Source organism: Rhagoletis pomonella, unplaced genomic scaffold, assembly GCF_013731165.1.
Source record: "Rhagoletis pomonella isolate Grant_MI unplaced genomic scaffold, Rhpom_1.0 Rhpom_scaffold_01064, whole genome shotgun sequence".
Taxonomy (NCBI): domain Eukaryota; kingdom Metazoa; phylum Arthropoda; class Insecta; order Diptera; family Tephritidae; genus Rhagoletis; species Rhagoletis pomonella.
This window is the reverse complement of record NW_023459618.1, coordinates 4,319-24,706: the sequence shown is the minus strand read 5'-3', so window position 1 is coordinate 24,706 and position 20,388 is coordinate 4,319. Positions and strand designations below refer to the sequence as shown.

At 31.7% G+C, this 20,388-nt stretch overlaps 1 protein-coding gene across 2 annotated transcripts in view; it reads left to right on the top strand.

Moving 5' to 3' along the window:
• Nucleotides 1-14,575, top strand: part of LOC118751887 (uncharacterized transmembrane protein DDB_G0289901-like) — a 40,468-nt gene extending 25,893 nt beyond the window's left edge. The window contains exon 2 of one of the 2 annotated variants that reach the window (XR_004994608.1): nucleotides 10,150-10,641. Coding sequence is in view for 1 of the 2 variants with exons in the window: in XM_036486711.1 (XP_036342604.1) it covers nucleotides 13,238-14,485 (1,248 nt within the window). In the remaining variant the exon portion in view is untranslated. Of the gene's footprint in view, nucleotides 1-10,149; nucleotides 10,642-12,975 lie in introns of those variants that run through there. The other variant, XM_036486711.1, reaches the window with a different exon arrangement.
• Nucleotides 14,576-20,388: the final 5,813 nt, after the last annotated feature.

The window sequence follows — 20,388 nt, the reverse complement described above, 5'->3', positions numbered from 1 at the left end:
AAACAATTTTTGGTATGCAGTTATGCCCATACAATTTCAGTCAAACTGACTTAAGAAATTTTTTTTGCTGCCGGACTTTTGTACTTAATACAAAAAAAAAAAACCTAAAAAAGCCGTCACCAACCAATGTTGTATGAACTATGAAGCTGCAAAGGGTTCCAGAGATTCAGATTAAAAAGTTAAAATTTTGATTAAAATTTGTTGAAATTTTTATGGACATTTTTTTAATTTTCCTAAATTTTGTATAAAGTTTGAAACTGTAATTTATATGGTTTTGGTTAGAACTTTGACAATATTTTTATAGTAACAACAAAAAACTTAACTCGAAAAACAGTATGAATATTAAAAAAAAATCAACACATGGTCACTTGTTTGAGTTACTGTATATAGTATCTGCTTAGCGTAGATAGGTAAGAAATGTGTTAGGGATGTACACATGTTATGTCTGTGCGAAAGATGTTCCTCGAGGTGGACGACGGTTTATTTGCTAATGTTCTGTGGCGATTTCTATAGAGGTTTGTAAAGTTCGGTGCTCGCATTGTTTGGCTTTGTCTTATGAACTCCGCTACACCATACTTATGTGTAGTTTATTGAACCATCGGCAGTTTTGAAATGGCTTTTAAAAATTAGAACGTTGGGTTCGTATGACTTTAGTGGCGATTATATAGATACATATGGCGAATTTTTCCTGGAAGGAAGTCAGGTGGTTCCTTCATTGACGTTGTTCAGCATCTTGTTGACCGCTAGTCTTCCTAGCTTTACAAATTTGCTTGACTTAGAAATTGATTTTCACGTTGATTCCGGCTAAGTTAGTTCTTCGTGTGGTCCGTCCGATAGGCAGCAGCAGGTCGAGCAAAACCCCTTTGGATATACATATAAGTTTTCTTGGTCGCCTTTCGTTAGATGCCAATACTGTGATATTTAATTTATTTAACGAATTTAACTCATTTAATTTATCAAATAGGTGGCAACCCTACATAAAAATATTTGTGAATCAAAGCTTTTTCATATACATTTAGTGTGATACTAATATTGCATTGTTCGACTTAGTATGTTTTAACTAATTTTCATAAATTTTATTTAATATTTTTTATGAAATGAACTTTTTTTATGATATCAATCCTAATTTTATATTTTGTGAAAAAAATTATGAAAATTTTGCAAAATTTTACCAAATTTTTAACTTTTTAATCAGAATCTTTATAAAGAACTTTAATATGCAGCTCTGTAGCCCATTAAATTTTAGTGAAATGAAGTGGAAATGTGAAATTTATTTAATGTGTATTATTTTTTTTTTTATGACATGATGGCTGATTACTTAAAAAACACCATATAAATCCAAATTTCGTACTTTGTGCAAAAATTATGAAAATTCTGCAAAATTCCTACAAAGAATCGAAAAAAGCGTCAGCAAAATATATTTCACTAAAATTATATAGAATTTAGCTAGTTAATTGTTTTTTATGGTAATCCTATCCAGAGTTACATATGTATGATTGAAGCTTTTTCAAATGCCTTGCGTTTAATGCCAATTTTTAATTTTTTACTTACATCATCCTTCTTAGAAATATTAGAAAATTCAGATATATTTGAGGTAGAAGTGGAGGCCGTGTGATGTTAGAAACCCGTTCCAAGGAATTTCCCTAGAATTTCTGAAATGTTCTATATCTGCTTCTGAGACTCTCATCCGCTTCTGTGTCTTCGCCTTGACCAAGCAATAAAATCAAATCATTTTGCTTACGGTTGCAGTCAAAGACTGTTCGAACGCTAATTTCAACTATTTTACAGCACTAGCAAACATTTAATAAACAACAGCTGTTGACGCATTATTCGTTTTTCCATTTACCTGCATTCTAACTGCTTTTGTTGCCATGTAGAGTCTAATAGAAAATTTTTGAAAATTACTAAATTGACAGCTCGCAATGAATTCAATTGACTTGAATTGTGCGCAATCAATGGAAAGAATATGGGAAGTCATTTGATATGAAAAATGAAATGGATTTAAATACAAATGTATGTATGTATAAGTAAGTAACTGCTGCCAACCAATTGATGGCGTTTTCGCTGTTTTTTTTTTTTTTTTTTTTTTTGTTATCTATTATCCTCAGTGAGACACTAACGGGAATCAACACTTGAAATACTTTAGTTAAAGTAAATATTAAAGGCCACCACACACTATAGAATTTCAATCTTCGGATTGTGAACGTTTTATAAAAACCAGGCCATTTTTTAGCAAAAGTGAACTTACTTAAGAAAATTTTGATTTTACATAGATTAAATCTAAAGTCTAAAAAGCCTCAACCTAAAAAATAAATTAAAGTAACGTTACTTTAAATAAACTAAGAACTTTTCAAAGCTTAAAGCTTAAAAACAAATAAATAACTTCACTACGGAACCTAAAACTTAAATCGAAAATAGCTCAAAATTAAAAGAATATAAAACAATTAAACGTGAAAACTTTAGACTTATGCAACTTAACTTAAAAACTTAACCTAAAAAAATTTAACGGAAAAGACTCAATTTCCTAAATAATTTGTACTTTAAATAAACTAAAGTAACTGGAATTGAACGAATATATAAAACAAAAAAAAAAACTTAAATCTCTTAAAACTTAACGTAAAAAGTTAATCAAAAATAGCAACTTCATCGATAACATGCACATAACAAGCAGTCAATGTATTTAAAGCGAAGTTAAAATTAAACAAAAAATAAACGGCTCTTCCTGCCGGTTTCCCGAAAGCAATTTAAGTGAAAAATTATTTTTTCTTTGTTTCAGTTTCAATATTAAATTCAAATAAAAAATAATTTTTCACTTAAGTTGCTTCCGTGAAACTGGCTATTATAAAATAATTTAATTGAAAAACTTTAAACTTACGAAAAAAATACCCCTTTACCTAAACAGAACGTAACCTGTAAAAAACTGAAATCAATGAACTTAAAAAGTGGAAGATTAAAAATAACTTTAACTTATTAGAAAATAGTGGAAATAAGCAAACGATAATTTACAAGGCGTACTTAGCAAGGTGCATAGCCAACTGGCTGAGTCAGTGGGATCGTCGGCTCGAATCCTACTGAAAGTAGTCTGATGAGGAAATGTGGTGATTTCCGAAATAGCTATCACTTCTACCATTTTTTCAAATTATTGTTGCTTTTCCACAATAAATTTTCATTTAAAAAACGGCCTCGAGCTCAATATAAATTGTTGAATGTAATTGTTATAAGGCCGAAAAATAACAAAAACAATAACCATATTTTTATACGAAATTCGCGGAAAAGTATTAGAGTAAAAATTGTTGCATATATTGTAAAAGATTTGCTGTGCCAATACTTTGTTCCGGCAGTGTACGCGCTTCTCTATCAGTGTACAAACGGGTGCCTGTATATAGATCTGATGGGCACCTTTACCGATGCGTTCGAAGTGAAATACCATAAACCTTACATCGACCTGCTCCAACGTTTCTACAAGCCTTATATTTAGTTGCCTTTCTGCCAGCGCCACCTTATTCTTTCTTTTGATTTGCGTTCACTTCATATTCGCGCGTTTGTATCCACTTTCAAGTTCAATCTCTCCGGCAATTGAGGGTAATAACACTTTGTGGCGCTGCGAAGCGTCGCTAATTTACTATATTTAAGTTCCCTTATTTACATATGTATATATACATTTCTACTTTAAAGCCAGCTTTGCCACACTGATAGTCAGAGTAGTGATCGCTTTCAGAATAAGCGACTCATGTGCCCAATATGGTTGCAGTAACGCATCATTTCCATCAACCCAACGAGTATAAAGAGTCCACTGACCGCACACTGTGGTCGTTCGTTTGCTGTTGAAGTCGTCCATTAGTTGAATGCTCTTTTTCGTTCGTTCCTTGATTGCCGCTTCGTTGGGCTGATGACTGACTATTTAATTTTGTCATGCGCTTACAAGTGTTATTGTTACTTTTATTGTTGTCTGTAGTCTGTAGTCTGTGGGGCTTGTCTTTCTTATTATTAACTCTAATTAGTTGCCTCCCAAGCGCCTGATTGATGGTTGCAATGTTATGTGGTCTGAAAATTATTTCCAAATTATTGGTGGCACGTGCAGTGTGTATCAAATATCATTATTTTCGGGGGATTGCGGGATGTTGCTGGTATGCGTTTGCTTGACCTCCATTTTATCAGTTGTTGCGCTTAATTCGCTGGAAAAAAATAACTCTGCGTGGAAACAAATTTTAGCATTTTATTTCGAAAATAATTCGTCCTCCCTCTGTCGTCAACCTTGATTTAAAAAAACGACCTTTGACCTTTGGACCAGGGACCACAGATAGCTTTTTATAGCTTTTCTCTGTTCATTGTTGATTTGAACAATGCGTGCTGTCTTCGCTTAATTTCACATTCCTTGTTAGGGAAGAGAATCAATATGAGAAGAAATTGCGTTATCAATAAGATTGCAAGGCACCACCGATGATCTTTTCTAGTAAAGATATTGTAAAAGCTCGTTTAGTTAATCCTGGTTTTTTTCAGAAAGGTTTGATTAGCTAGTAGTTCTGACCATCAGCACATTCCTTCGCACCATCGTTTCTTCGTTAGAAAAGCCGTTCTCACTAACCATTCATGGAGATAATTAAATGGTTTGTTGGTTTGTTTTTTGTGCTTGTTTCGAGATAACTCCTTTATGATCTTTTATTATACAATTGTAATTTTTTGAGGACTTTCAAGATTTTTTTGAGACCTCAATATATTTTGAGAGTAATCGATATGTTTTCGCGTAATTGATATTTTTTGTTGATTTTTTTTTAGTAAATTATATTTTTTGAGTAATCAATATTTTTTTGAGTAATCGATATTTTTGAGTAATCGATATTTTTTGAGTAATCGATATTATTTTAGTAATCGATATTATTTGACTAATCGATATTTTTTGAGTAAATGATATTTTTTGAGTAATCGATATTTTTTGAGTAATCGATATTTTTGAGTAAACAATATTTTTTGAGTAATCGATATGTTTTAAAACTAGTTGATATTTTTTGAATAACCGATATTTTTTGAATAACCGCTATTTTTTTAGACTAATCGATATGTTTTAAAACTAGTTGATATTTTTTGAATAACCGATATTTTTTGAATAACCGATATTTTGTTAGACTAATCGATATTTTTTCGAAGATAATCGCTGTTTTTTCTAGACTAATCGATATTTTTTTGAGACTAATTTATATATTCTAGACGGATATTTTTTCGAGACTTATCGATATTTTTTCGAGTCTAATCAACAGCGATTCGTGACTTGTCGATATATTTGCAAATTTTTGTCGATATTTTTTCCAAATTTTTACGGGTTTCATCAGGCAGCTTTAGCACAAAAGAGGCACAACTCAAAATTTGGCTTTTTGAAAATTATGCGCTAAAAATGTGCAAAAGCTGGAGCAAATATTTGTTATAATTTGTTTGAAATAAAACCCTAAGGTAAAGGTAAGAAATAGTATTTTGCATTTTCTGACAAACGTGTAATTTTGAGTTGTACCCCTTTTATGAAGACTTTTGATTAGAAAACGATTCGAATTCTACTGTATATCGCTAAGGTAGAAGGTTTTAAGACAATTAGAGAAATTGTTGAGAATTAAAGCATTCTCTACAAAAAGGAGACTTAGTTCTCGATATTGAATAGAAGTCTCATCGTATTCTCACGTTGAATTCTAATTCGTTTCTAATCATTCTCTAATCGAAAATACAATATTTCAAAACGTTAGAGACTGTGTTTGCCGGGTTTCTGGAAAGTAAATGAGGTCCATTTATTAAAAAAAAAAAAATGAGGTCCATTTATTAAAAAAAATTAGGTTCATTTATTAAAAAAAATTAGTGTGTTCACTTTGCTTCTTTTTTAATTTGCTTGCTAGCAACAATTGCTATAACAAAACTTTGAAAGTCATGACACCAGTTTATTTCACCACAAAAGTTCTTAATTACGTAGCGCCGCTTCACACTGCCAATCTAAACCATACATTTACTTTGTCAATTCAACAAAGTAATTTTAAATGAATCAATTAAAATGTACAAAACAATTAATGCCTTAGCGTGTCAGCATAATTCGAAAGAATTTCAAAAGCACAATTTTTGTTAATAAATTCTTTAAGAATTAAAATATAAAATAAACAATCATAGACGAGTAATAAATATGACAATGAGAGCGAGATGAGCTAACTCAATTGCTGTGCGCTGTATAAATTTTAAATTGACGATACTTGTGTACAAAATAATTTATGCCATAATTAATTTTCATGTGGATGTCGCAGTATTCGAGAAATAAATGTCATAAGAATGCATGCAAGATCAAACAAAAGCCAAGTGTTCCGGCATAGGCTATGAAAATCTGAAATATTTATTAATGCACATGCTTGTTTATAAGTAATAATAAAGTAGAAATGTTTATGAAATCGGTGCACTATCAGCATTAACCTCATTTAAGTTGCAGTTGCTTGTTTCGGGTTTGTTGTGTTGTTTGGCTGTGCGAGTCGTGCGATTGGCGTGTACATATGTATGAGTACGTACAGTAATGGTCACAAAAACTCGAATGAATGAAATAATTTCCCAAGAAAATGTCGATAAGTTTCAAAAACTGCATAAGATTGTGAATAATTCCGAAAAACCTAATAAAACTTCAAAAAAAAATCCGTAAAAGAATCCAACAAATATTCGAGAAAACCTCCGAAAATTCCCAAAAATCCGTAAAGTTCGAAAAATTAACAAGAACAACCACACACACCAAAGCCACGGAAAATGACGAGAATAAAGCACTAAGTGTCACGAAAAATTTTATTTTTTCATTTTAATTTTTTTTATTTTTCATTTTAATTCCTTTTCTATTTAATTAAAATTTTTTAATTTCTTTTATTTTTAATTTTTTTTTTATACATACATATGTACATAGATAGGTATTTTTTATATTATACTTTTTCTGTTTATTTTAGTTTTAAATTTTAAATTTTTTAAAACTTTCATGTTTTTCTTGTTGTTTTAAATACAGGCGATTTTTAACTTGTTTTTATTTTTATATTAATCAATTTTGCTATCTTTTTCGCCAAAAAATTACGTTTAGGCACTTTTAGCAAAGTGAAAAGTTTATAAAATCTTCAACATGAGCTGAATAATCGTTTGAAATATCCACACATTTCTTAAAAACTGAACCATTTGTTTACGTAAACTTTAATAACAATTCTTAAATATTTCACTACTCTTTAAAACATAAAATAAAAATGATGACCAAGTTCAAAACCCAATAAAAAGCCTTATAACTATTTGGTTGTTATAATACTTTAAATGCCAATTCATTGGCGGAACGAACTTTTTAGTACGTCACTGTATAGACAAATTTACATGCATACATACATGCACACTACACACTCCCAAATGCTTTAAATTTTGTTGTTTGCTTGTTTACACTTTTTACACGGTTTTACACGGCCTTGACGAAAAAGAAAACAAAAGCACAAAAAAAAACTTAAAAATATATACATACAAACAAACTTTATTTGTGTCTGTTCACCATCTTCCTTTTTCTACTCAACGCATTTGTTGATGTTTGAGTAAAATTTTATCGCCCCTAAAATGATAATAACGCGCTAAAAGTCTTGTCTTTTACCGCCTTGTGAATTGGGCACGAGTTTTGTTAGAATTTCTCAACTCACACAAAAAACTATGAAATACGCCAACGAAGCGAAGAACTTCTGCATTCTCAACTAAGCATCTCTGTCAGCTCATTTATTTGTGTAATTCTAAAAATAAACTATCCATGCTCTGAAATGAAGAAGAAAAATATGTATTAGGGTGGTCGATTAAAGAAAATTGGACTTTTATAAATTCTTTTTTTAATGAATTAAGATTTTTGGTGAATTTAATTTTTAACCGGCTTTACATTTATTAGTTGATTTTTTTTTGATTTTTTTGTTATTAATTGCCTTTGTAATCTAATTTTTTCTACTTTTACTTTTTGTGGTTTTTATTATTTATTTAATTAATTAATTTTTTATTTAACAAAAAAACTGATATAAAATCCGAACCGCTGACCCTAGTGGATGCCTGCATAAGCATTTATGCATATACACATGTTCATATGTATGTAAGCATGTATGTATATTGAAATGTATTTATATATTCACAATTATGCCTACCGGCATAGCACGCTGCACATGCAGAATTAATGTATTATTTTGACTGCGGCCGAGTGACATTTTTGACCTCCTTTTGTTTTCACCGTCACCGCCTTGAAGCTATGTATTCCATTGTTCGGTGAAATGCAATGTAATAAAAACAAAAACGCATACGTCATAAGTGGCGATAGTAAGGACTTCAAAAAAAGTGATTCTCAATGAAATTTTTGTTTACCTTTAATTTTAAATTCCACAATATTTTTTTTTTTAATTTTATTTCTTGATGCAAGCCCATTAATTACTTCGCGCAAACTAGATGGCTGTTCGTGCTAACTTTGCAAACTTAGTCCTCTTAAGGCTCCTCGCTATTTAATTTTGATTGTGTGATTTGCATATACGCATGACAGACGGCGCGATTATCTGTATAAACAGACTTTATTTACGAACCATTTTATTGGTCACCGTGCTTATTTGGAAGAACTAAAGAGTTGTTTTACTAGTTATCAACAAGAACAAAACAGCTGTTCGAATTGTTATGTTTCTGTTTAAAATTGTTATGCGCATTTGTATGCTAGTTAATCTGCATCAGCGTTGCCGTCTGTCAGGCATATTACCAAAAAGGTAATTCAATGAGCGTTACTTGGTCGTTTGGCTAATGCGAGCTCTATTTTCATCTGTTTAGGAATGGTTTCGGTTGATCTTCGTAAATAGGGAGGTTTGTTTCGTTATATACGATTTACCGCGTATGTTTTTTGAAGTTTCCGCAAAAATACACTTTGTCTTCCGTGTCCATGCTTGCTTTCCTTTGTTTTATTTTCGGTCAAATGTTGTAACACTAAGTGCTCTACACTTGATTAATCATAATTGTTTAATTGTAGACTCGACGTACTTATTCTGGCTACTAAGTAAGCCGAAAAATGTCGAAATATTTAGCTTAGATGAGTTGCTTCAATGCTTCTACCGTATTGCCTGGATCTTGCCATTTTAATATGAATTGTTTCCATCTCTTCAAAGCTCTTTCTTGGAGAAAAGCTGACTTCAAAAGACTTCCTCAAAAACTGCATGACACAGTTTTTCGCTCGAAAATCTTAGAGAAAAAGTGGCAATAAGTTATCGATAAGAACGTTACATCCCTATTTACACTATTGGTTAATGTTGAAATTTATATGAATGAGTTAATTAAAAAATCGATTAAACTGCTTTTAGATTTTTATGGGGTATTGGGAAAAAATTATGTACTGAAATTCAAAATTCGGTTGAAACAATTGGTTTAGTGTTTGTAATATATTAATTTTTTTATTTTTAGACATTTAGATATTTATATATATCGTTCATTTGCTGCAAACATTCAATGATTGGTTTGATATTTTTTTTTTTGAGCGAAAATCGACATTAAGTTCTCGTAACATAATTGATGTGTCAATGATTTTGAATAACAATGATTTAATGAAAATGTCACATATGCAGATCTCAATCATTTTCCAGTAGCGCATTGCGAGTTCATTTCATAATCCCCCCTCAAGTCTAATATTGTTTCAATCACTCTACAAAGCCTTCAATCGACAGTCACGCCCCTGAATTATGCACTCAATATATATGTACATATAATGCATATATTCACATAAATACATAGATAAATTTGCACAAGCACTAATCACTTTCATACAAAAATCAGCAAAGGTCAATGCACAGCAGTCCCCCCTCCCCCCACCCCACAAACAAATTTTACCATTTGCGTTTCATTCGTTATTCCTATTGCAAAATCACCAAACAATCTATGAATTTGTTAATAAAAATTCAAATTCGTTGATACTACATATGTACATAAATATATAGTATATACTGTATGTATAGCAAATTTTTTCCCATTGTTCTTGTTAACTGAAATGTGCAAACGTACAAACATTTATATCTAAATTGTATTTGTACTCTTCTCTTTCTCTTCTCTTCCCATTGTTTTTTTTTTTGTGCTCACATGCTCACACACACAATGCGATGCGAACGAACTGCGATGTTTTTTCAGTGATTTTCGACGTAAACGCAACGACGCCGCGTCGACGTTGACGTCGGCCGCAACGACAACGACAATCTTTATCTAACTACTGTGTTACGTATACGCCGTGTGCGACCGACCCACGCGTCACCGCAACAGCTGACTTGGAGAAAGCAGCGGGATGAGTTAAGAACATCAGAGCTAGCGTGCGGCGTGTGCGTGGATCAAATAAATAATACAAACCAAAAATAAAAACAAAATTTATACATAATTAGAAAGCCAATAAATTCGTTTCTATGTAGTGAATACCGACCGCCATAACAAAGTGGCTGTTAAACAAGTTCCGTGAACTCATAGCTACCAAAAAAGGAAAACGTAAAAAGGCAAACAAAAAATTTCTTGATATTTTTTTATTTGAATTGGGCAAAAAGTGGGTTATTGAAAAGTAGCAAAATAAAAGAAAAAATATACATACATATGTGTGTATGTACATATTAATTAAAAAAGTGCTTAAAACAAAGCAAAAACAAATAAAGGATGGAAAATAAAATCTAAAAAAAATCAGGTGATATTAAAAGAAATTAAATCAGCTGGTGGCATCAAAATAAAATACGAGTAACTACATACAGTTCAAATGCAAAAGAATTTTATTGAAAAGCACCCTGTCTCAGAATTTGGTTGAAGAACGCCCTATCTCAGAATTCGGTTCAAAAATGCCCGGTGCTAAAATACATTGAAAATGTGCTGAGATAGGTCGATCTTCCACTCAGCCATCGGTATAAAATACACATACACATAAAATAACATTTAATGCAAGTTTCAATAAGCAAATCTAGCTGTCTGAAATCATAATGTAATAAAAAAAATATGTACCAAAATAATGACATAAAATACCAAATATTAAAAATATAAAATTAAAAGTAATTAAAAGCAAGTTGCCAATAAAAATATTAATGGTGAATATGAAAAATTTAAATTAAGAAAATTTAATTAAAAGAAAAATTATTAGATAATTTGCTAAAAACATAGAATTAATTAGTTTAAAAATAAACTTCAACTGAAGTAAAAAAAATCCGACTAAAGATTTAAAACATAAACATATTAAATAAAACAATCAATAAAGAAATTAAAATGTAATAACAAAAAATAATACATATTAATTAATTAAAACAATGTTTCTAAAAATTAATTAAAAATATGAAAGAAATTTAAAATATAATGGGAAAAATATGAATAAATAAAAATAAAATGTAAGAACATAGAAAATCAATAAATATAAAAATAAATCACAATTAAAAATAAAATATTAATATAAAATAAAAAATAGTAAATTTATCATAATAAAATTTTTTAAATAAAGTTAAAAAAAGTGTTAAAAATATCAAAAATTTATGAAAAATAAAAAACTTATAAAAATTATAAAAATACAAACTTTTAAATCATGAAAATTAAAAAATTAACATTAATAAAAAGTAACATCTTTAAAAGAATGAAAATTTATAAAAAAATACTAATTTAAAAAATAAAAAATTAATAAATAAAATTTATAAGTAATGTAAAATGTATAAAAATAAGGATTTATAAAAAAAAATTTATAATTAATAATTAAATGTGAATAATAATAAATAAAAAAAAACAATAAAATTGAAAAAATTAAGGAATCAAATAATTTAAAATAAAAAAATTACAAAGTTAAGTAAAATTAAAAATACATAAAAAAGTTAAAAAACCAATCAATTTTTAGGAACTACAATATTTTTATATTTTTGGACCTACAAAATTAACCTATAAAAATTGCTTTGGATATACATGTTAATAGGCATTTGATTTTGTTCTTATAAATTCACAACACTTATGGAAATAACAAATTTTCGCAGAACGATTATAGTGATATCGTCGCCCTTATGCCAGAAACATGAATGTGTAAAAACGAAAATGTTGAGACATTGAGTTTGAAATTAGTAAATTTGCACATTCATGCTTCTGGAAAAAGGGGGACGATACATACATATATACATATTTAGAGCAGCTGAGTCTACAACCACTGCAGTTGTATGTATATTTTTTTGTTTCATTGAGTTTTTTTATAGCATTTTTTTTCATAAAATTTTTTTTCATAAATTTTTTTTTATGATTTTTTTTTTTGTAAATTGTTCTTAATTTTTTTTTCATGAAATCTGATTTTATTGAACTTTTCTTCATAATTATTATTTATTTTGTTAGGTAATAACGGTTTATTTTATGTAACCTCTGCCTATTACTTTATTTACTTCCAATTATTTACATTTATTAACCCCTGTTGGTATGCGTTAATTTTACGGTAGTCGCCTTGTTTTAGCTTCAAAAACAAAATAATAACAAACAGCCAACAGCAAAAATTAATTAAATTTACGTGCATATTTGCTGCGGTCAACTCAGAGGCGTTCGCTGGCAGACGCCGCGCAATCTTAATAATCTAAAAAAAAAAAAACACAGACATACTTAACGAGCGACGAACTTGTTTTATTTGCCTGTGTTGCTTTTGTTTTGCGAGTAACGGGCGTAATATTTTTGGCACTTTTTTTTTTATGTCTCGAATGTAAACATAAACCTGTTCTCGCGTATTCGTACGCGTTTTACGCAGGCTTCTAGAAGCAGATAATTGTGTCAGAAGTGCCGGATGTGTCGCGCGTATTTTCTGTACGACAAACAGGGCGTAGCAGCAACAGCAACAAAATAAAAAGCAATGAAAAAAGCGGCACAAACAGAAAATAATAATACAAATAAAAGCAAACAAAAAATTTATAGACTGGAAATTTTTTTTGCAAAGATTATGTTGTAGTGAACATTTGTTTTTTTCTATTTATTTATTACCAGCGGCTTGTGGGACTACAATAACATTTTGTAAATAAATAAAAACATTAAAATTTTGGAAAACACGCTTTAAAGAGTGCAAAAATATAGTTCTTGAAAAGTGCAGATAAAACGCTCAGCCCATTAACTGTACCAACAGTTTGTACGTTTAACTTGGAACAAAACCAAGACGCGAAGAATAAGAAAGCAAAAAACGAAAACCACATTCAAACCAAACCCTTCTCCAAAGCCTCAGCTTAAGCGCGGCAAGTGTCTTCGGCCTTAAATGTTCATCAAAAATAATACAATTTTGAATAGCAGCAGCAGTGGAGTTGGCGCAAGCATTGGCGGCAGCGGCAGCGGCATCGGCATCGGCATAGCCATTGGCAGTAGCAGTCTTGGTGTTGACAGCATCGTTGGCGGTGGGAGTGAGAGTGTTGGCGCCAGCAGCGTGGCAGGCAGTTTGAGTATCGCAAGCAGTAGCAGCGTCGGCGGCAGCAGCAATAGCATCGGCGGCGGCGGAGGTGGTGGCGGCGGCGGTGGCAGCGCAGAGTTGCTTTACCCGAGCAGCAGCAGCAGTAGTAGTTCGAGTGCAAGTGGCCAAGTTAGCAGCGCTTGTAGTCATAGCGGTAGTAGCAGTAGCGTCAGCGGAGGTAGCGCAGCGCCTTTAAATCCAACACGGCCATCGCGCGGCACCGCGCAGACTGAAAATAATAATAGCGTTAGTGGTGGCAAACGCGGCCTCAATTTGAGCTTATTACACAATCACAGCAATAATTCGAGTAGCAGCAGCAGCAACAGTTGCAGCAGCGGCAATAACAACAACACTGCCATCAGCAGTGGCCTTGGCACATTAGTTGGCCACAGTGTTGGTGGCATTGTCGGCAGTGGTCGGCGTTTGATTGGCGGTCTTGGTGGCAGCATTTGGCGTTCGGCCACCTCGAACACATCCTCCTCATCGTCGTCGTCATCGTCCGCCTTATCCTCAGCCGCAGTTACAGCCTCCGCGCCGCCAACGGCAACAAACTTAAGCGCTCACGCACCGGCTAGCGCAACAGCATCTGTCTCCTCAAATACGACATCGGCTTCATCGCCGACAGCTTCTTACGCCAATTCGACAGCCAGCAGCAGTGCTGTTGCTTTGACCATTACTGACGGTCTGGGCGCCAATAGCGGCGGCGGTAATAATTATTTTGTCTGTGGCAGCGCACCGGCAGCAGTAGCAGCAGCAGCAACTGCGGCAGCAATTGTTTATAGCGCCGGCAATAATCGGGCTAGCGGCATTGGTAGTAGCGGTAGCATCGTGGGCAGTGGCAGCAGCTATCTGCGCGGTCATACAAAAACTTTACTATTTCAAACGGTTAACGCAACAACAGCAACAACGGGTAGCAGCGTGAGCGCAATTGCTGGCGGCGAGAGCAGCGCCATCATCAAAATGGACGAGGAGGACTCGATGGATGAGGATATGCCAGTAAATATAAATTTTTTAAATGCCTTTTTAGTATACATACATAGTATATGCTTTTCTAACTAATATGCATTTATACTGGTTCACATGCACATACATATGTATGTATGTATCTAATCGTATACTACATGTAGTGCATAGAATTTGCATAGCCTCCTTTTAATAATGTGCATTGTATGTTATATTTCACCCACTAAATTGTTGTGTAACTACCCAACGGTCCATTCTAAAATGGGTTTCCGCTTGAAGTCGATATTTATATAGTACTAGGTTATTATAAAGACGGTACAAATCGGAGCGAATATTACAGTAATCATTTATGTGTTCTTGATGCATACATTTAGATGTATATCGATATATGTACATCGATTGACATACATATATACTATTTTTGATAACATTTGTTTTCTATAGAACTTCCGATATTTTCCGATATTTTTTCAATAAGTTTAATTTTTTTTTTGTTATTTATTTCCGATAACTTTCAACATTTTTGCGATAAATTTAGATATTATACTCGATGAATTTCGATATGATTTCCGATAGCTTTCGAAATTATTTACAATAACCATCGATTTGCTTTTCGCTAACTTTCGATAACATCGATAAACGTTATATCGATCGCAATAATCCCCTGAGTCCACAGAGTAATGTTTTCATCAGAGCTGCCCGTTTAAGGTAGCCTAACCTTCATTCTTTTTGATAATTTCGGTTTAATTTTCGATAACTTTTTCAAAAATCTTCGATATAATTCGATATAAAACTTTCTCTTGATTTTCAATACAACTTTTAATTTGATTTTCGATAACTTTGAATTTAATTTTCGATTTAAGTTTCTGATATACCGTTCGATTTAATTTTCGAAAGCTTTCAACTTACTTTTCGAAAACTTTCAATTGAATTTTCGAAAACGTGAGACTGAATTCACAAAAACTTTCGACCTACTTTTCGTAAACTTTCGATTTAAGTTTCAATAAGTTTCAACTTTTGATAAAATTTTCGATAGCTCCCGATAATTTTCGATAATTTCTGATACAATTTGCGATAACTACCGATACAATTTTCGATAACTTCTGGTACAATTTTCGATAACTTCTGATACAATTTTCGATAACTTCCGATACAATTTTCAATAACTTCCGATACAATTTTCGATATTCTCTTTTAATTTCCGATAACTTTGGATTTTATTTCCCAATAACTTAATTTTCGATTAATTTCGATTTGGGTTTCGCTAACTTTAAATTTAATTTTCGAAAAAATTTTGTTTAATTTTTGAATTAGTAATTTAAATTTAATAATATCCACTTTTAAAACGGTCAAAAAATTATGCCCAATTTTTATATGACTACAAATTTTGTACAGCTTTTACTTTCAAATTTACTTTCATTTACACTTACAAATCCAATTTTTCCTAAAACAAAGTCGATCACCTTCAGTTTAATTACCGTCAACGAATTCCATGCTAATCAAATACATAATATGCAAATACACATAAATTATCGACTAGAGGACCACTGCACTACATATTTTCCTAATCCATAAATTATGTCGAACGACAATTATCCAAAGTCAACAGGTCGAGCAATGAATCAACAGTTTCTTTATTCTCTACAACTTTTACGTTAAATCCCGTAAATTGCTTCCTTAAAGAGGTAATAACCGGATTGTGTGCATATGATTCTAATAAATTGACTTACATTAAAATGTATTGTGCTAGACAAGAAGTCGAAGTCGACACAACAACAGCTGTATTGCTTTGAAACAGCACCCTCGCCCACCCGCTTTTTTCATTTAGCCTAACTTATGTCCAATTTGAGAGGCGTATGGAAAAGTTGTTGTTGTTTGAATTTCGCTATGTTATGCCGATAAAGTGGTGAATGTGCTATAAATCAATATGTGCTCGTAAAATTGTTGGCATTTTGCATAAACAGCAGATACATATGTATGTGTACAGCAACAGCAGCAATAACAATGCAAATACAGTGGCGGTCAAAAATGGATGACGGGTGTTTTGTTTTTAATAAAATTACAATGCTTTTCAAGCTAAAATTTGTCTGATTCTTTTTTATAAACATATCGTTCCTGCTTTAACAAAAAACTCTATATGAATCACACTTTCGCACTCTATACCGAACTTAGAAAAATTCCACAAATTTTTATCTAAATTTCGAGCTTTGTAACCAGAATATTAGAAATTTTTTGGGTATGCAGTTAACAAGCTTATAAAATTCTAGTAACATAAGTGCAAGTTTTGAGCACCTAAAAAATCGCATTGATTTTTAATTTTTTTTTTTGCTGACGGCTTTGCGGTTTTTTTTTTTTAAATAAATAGCGAAATTTAGACAAAAGCTGGTGTTGACTTTTTTTTTGTTTTTTCGCAACGGTCTTGCCCATATTCTTCCACAAAAAATTCATGTTTACTTATATAGAAAAATTGCAAACGCCGTCAACAAAAACAAAAATATTTTTAAATCAATGCGATTTTTTAGCCGCTCGAAACTTGCACTTATTTGACTAGAATTTTATTAGCTTGTTAACTGCAAGCCCGAAAAATTTCTAAAGATTCTGTTTAAAAAGCTCGAAAGTTAGATACAAATTTGGGGAATTTTTCTTAAGTTCTGTATAAAGTTTGAAAGTGTGACTTATATAGTATCTGTTAAAGCATGAAACATATTTTTATAAAAAAGTATCAAAAAAATGTTAGCTCGAAAAACATTGTAAATATTAAAAATGAAACACCACACCATTCATTTATTTTTGATCGCCACTGTACATACATAATACTAGATAAAACAAAAAAAAAAAAAAACTAAATAGAAATGAGAAACAAAACAAAGCGCACGCGACTGCAAAAGTTAATGACTTTAATTGTAAATCAATTGTGGGCGAAGAATTGAAGAAGCAGAAAATAGGTGCACTTATGAAATAAGAAAAAATTCTATGAAACAGCAGCTGATTTTAAAAATATGTAAAAAAAAATTAAAAAAGAAAATTATCCTTACTCAAAAGGTAAGCTATGGCAAATATGCGAGGCATTTTAGATGGCAATGTGACAGAATCCCATAGTCTACTGCCGTGTGACAGTTTTGTTGACAGGAATGATTTGCTTATGTATCTGCTACATCTACAAGCATGTATTTACTTATCTCTCTTGTTCATACAAGGATCTCATTGCCCTGCCCGGCTGTAGTGCCAGCAGGTGCAATGGTATAGCTAGTAAGTAAGGCGAGGACAAGGCATATTTAAAGCAGAGCTATTCACCCATGCGCTTGTTGTTTGTTGTTGTTGTTATTCGATGCCATGGGAATTCCAACGGCGCCAATGTTTGTTAGTCATTGTGGAACCATGGCAATTTCCGCAGACAAACCGAAACCGTGGGCGGTTAATTGGTTTACGTTGTGGGAGAGTTCATTTTGATTTCTGCGTAGTTGTATATACATAAATATGCAAATATTTTCTTTTTAGAAGTATTTTTTTTTCTTTGAAAGAAGTAATGAAACAACGTACTAAATAACTTAACTTAGCTTAGATTTCGCAGTAGGGTGTTAATAATAAGTGTTGTTTGTTAGTAGTCTTCAGAGTAGCCAGTTTCCAAAAATGACAAAAAAAAAATACCAGCGAGAAGGGCCTTTTAATGATATTTTTTACGGTTTTTTTTTTTTGTAGTATATGGCGTATGTATATGATTAATTTGAAATTTTTGCAAAACTCATGGTTTAAAGAGTGTTTTTGAAATGAAACCTTGATTAGATTACTGTGGCCACGTTGGAAAGAAACTTACTTGGGTTAAGCTTCTTAAATGCCAGAGTTTAGGCGTTGACAGCGGTATACCCGCACTGAAAGCGATTCTAAATGCAGAGAAAAAGCTCCCCTCCATCGCCAGTTCTTCTGCCACACAGTTAAGATATTTCATTACATATTTAACATTTTTGTTTTTTGGCGAATTAAATTTTTCCAAAACAACACGCGATTTATTCCAGGGCTCATGTACCCATGGGGGAAATTAACTACATTTCTTGACCAATTTGTTTTTTAAGAAAACATTTTTTCCCTCAATGAAGGAAGGCTAATATTTTATTGCATTTGGAATTCATTTTCTTCATCATTTGTCAAATTTAGTTTAGACACAAACCAGTTTCAGCTTTTTGCCAACCTCAGTATCACATTTTTCGAACGAATCCATCCTCGTTGGAAGCTTTAATAACCGAAATAACCAAAAAACGGTTTTGTAAAAATAAGTATTGTATATTTTGAGCCTTTCGAAATTTCAATTCAAGAAGTCAGACGGAAAGAATTTGTCTATTTGAATTTGATTTAAATTCAGGGTCCGTAACAAGTACAACTTGTATTAAAAAAATTGCTCTTTAACAATTATTTTTTTTACTTTTATTTAATTACTCCTTAAATAACCGTTTTTTCTGAATTTTATCTTATAAATCCAAAATAACAATTATTTTTAATTTTTATCTAAATAATCTGCTAATAACAGTTATTTTTGATATCTAAATTATATGTCTTAGATAACAGTTATCGAAGACTTTTATTTATAATATAAAAATCAAAACTAATTGTTATTTTTTTCAAATTTGCATAAATATTGTAAATAATTTTTTTTTTTTTAAATTGGAGTCTCGGTGAAAAAAGAAATTGATTGGTAAGTATCACTTAGTTGTAGAACATTTCCCTCATAGTGAATTTTTCCATGACAGTTTTCATCAATAATGTTATGTTCGGTCCCTGTTTAATTTTTTGTTTGTTATTTTTTTACCAGTATTCTTTCTGTCCAAATTAACAGTTAAATTTAGACTTATTTTTTCGATTAAAAATAGAAGTAAAATTGAAAAAATCAAAGCGAAATTTGAACGAAAAAATATACATAAGTCAAAAGTAAACTTTTATTTATGTTCGAAAAATTAAAGTCTAATTTTAACTCTTAATTTTTGATCGAAAAAATCAATAAAAAAACAAATATCCATAACAGGTACCGGCCCTAATTATATGGTTGACTCAAAAATCATGTGTAGTGTAGGGGAACGAATTCCTTCAACTAATCTTCATATGAAAAGCGTTTGCGACTTGCAGATTCAGCAAATGTTTTCTAGGTGGGTTCATTAGATTACCTTTATCGTTATCGATATTGGCAACCTTAAAGATACAGTTTTGTATGTATTCGATTTCTCTTCCTATTCACATATATATGTGTGTGCCCTTGTACTTATACTTTTGTGTGGGAACATAACCTTAGTACCAAGCTGTGCAGTCCAGGCACTTATTGTTTTTTTTTTTTTAGAAAAAACTCTCCTCTCCAAGCAAATTCTATTTATATTATGTTTGCGCAATATTTGCTTACACTCAGCGCTGACTACTCCATTTCACCAGCGGTTCATTGAACTTTTGCCGACAGATTGCAATTGAACTGTGTGCAAACGATTGGGGTGGGGAGGGGGCGGGGACTGGTGGGGATTTGAGCACAGATCTAAATTTGATAGCTGTAGGAAAGCAAATAATCTTGGCTGTGGCGTAAAATGCATTTATGTAGATAAGAAAAGAAGGAAAACAAGTGAAGTGCAAATTGATTTTGAATTTGCATCGCTATTATTTTTATTTTTTTTTTTTAAGGAGCACGTGATAACAGAGTGCGAATGATGAAATGGAAAGCTTTTACTACGCAGTGCGGATTTAAAATGCTATCATTTTGTTTATATCGTTAAATTTTTTGTTGGCATTACGATTGCGGTCAAGGAAGTTTAACTAAAAACATTCACACAAGCGAGTATGTATTTACATACGCAAGCAGCGCTTTTCTTTGTTTGCCAAGATATTTTTTTTTCGCAAATATTTGCAATTTCACTTCACTTCGGTTGTTGGCTGTGCGAAACAAAGAGACTAGAAGGAAGTGCAAGTTGGAGTGCAGCATGTTGACGGCAGAAAAAAAGTATTTTTTTTTTTATGTATTTGGTCTGTCA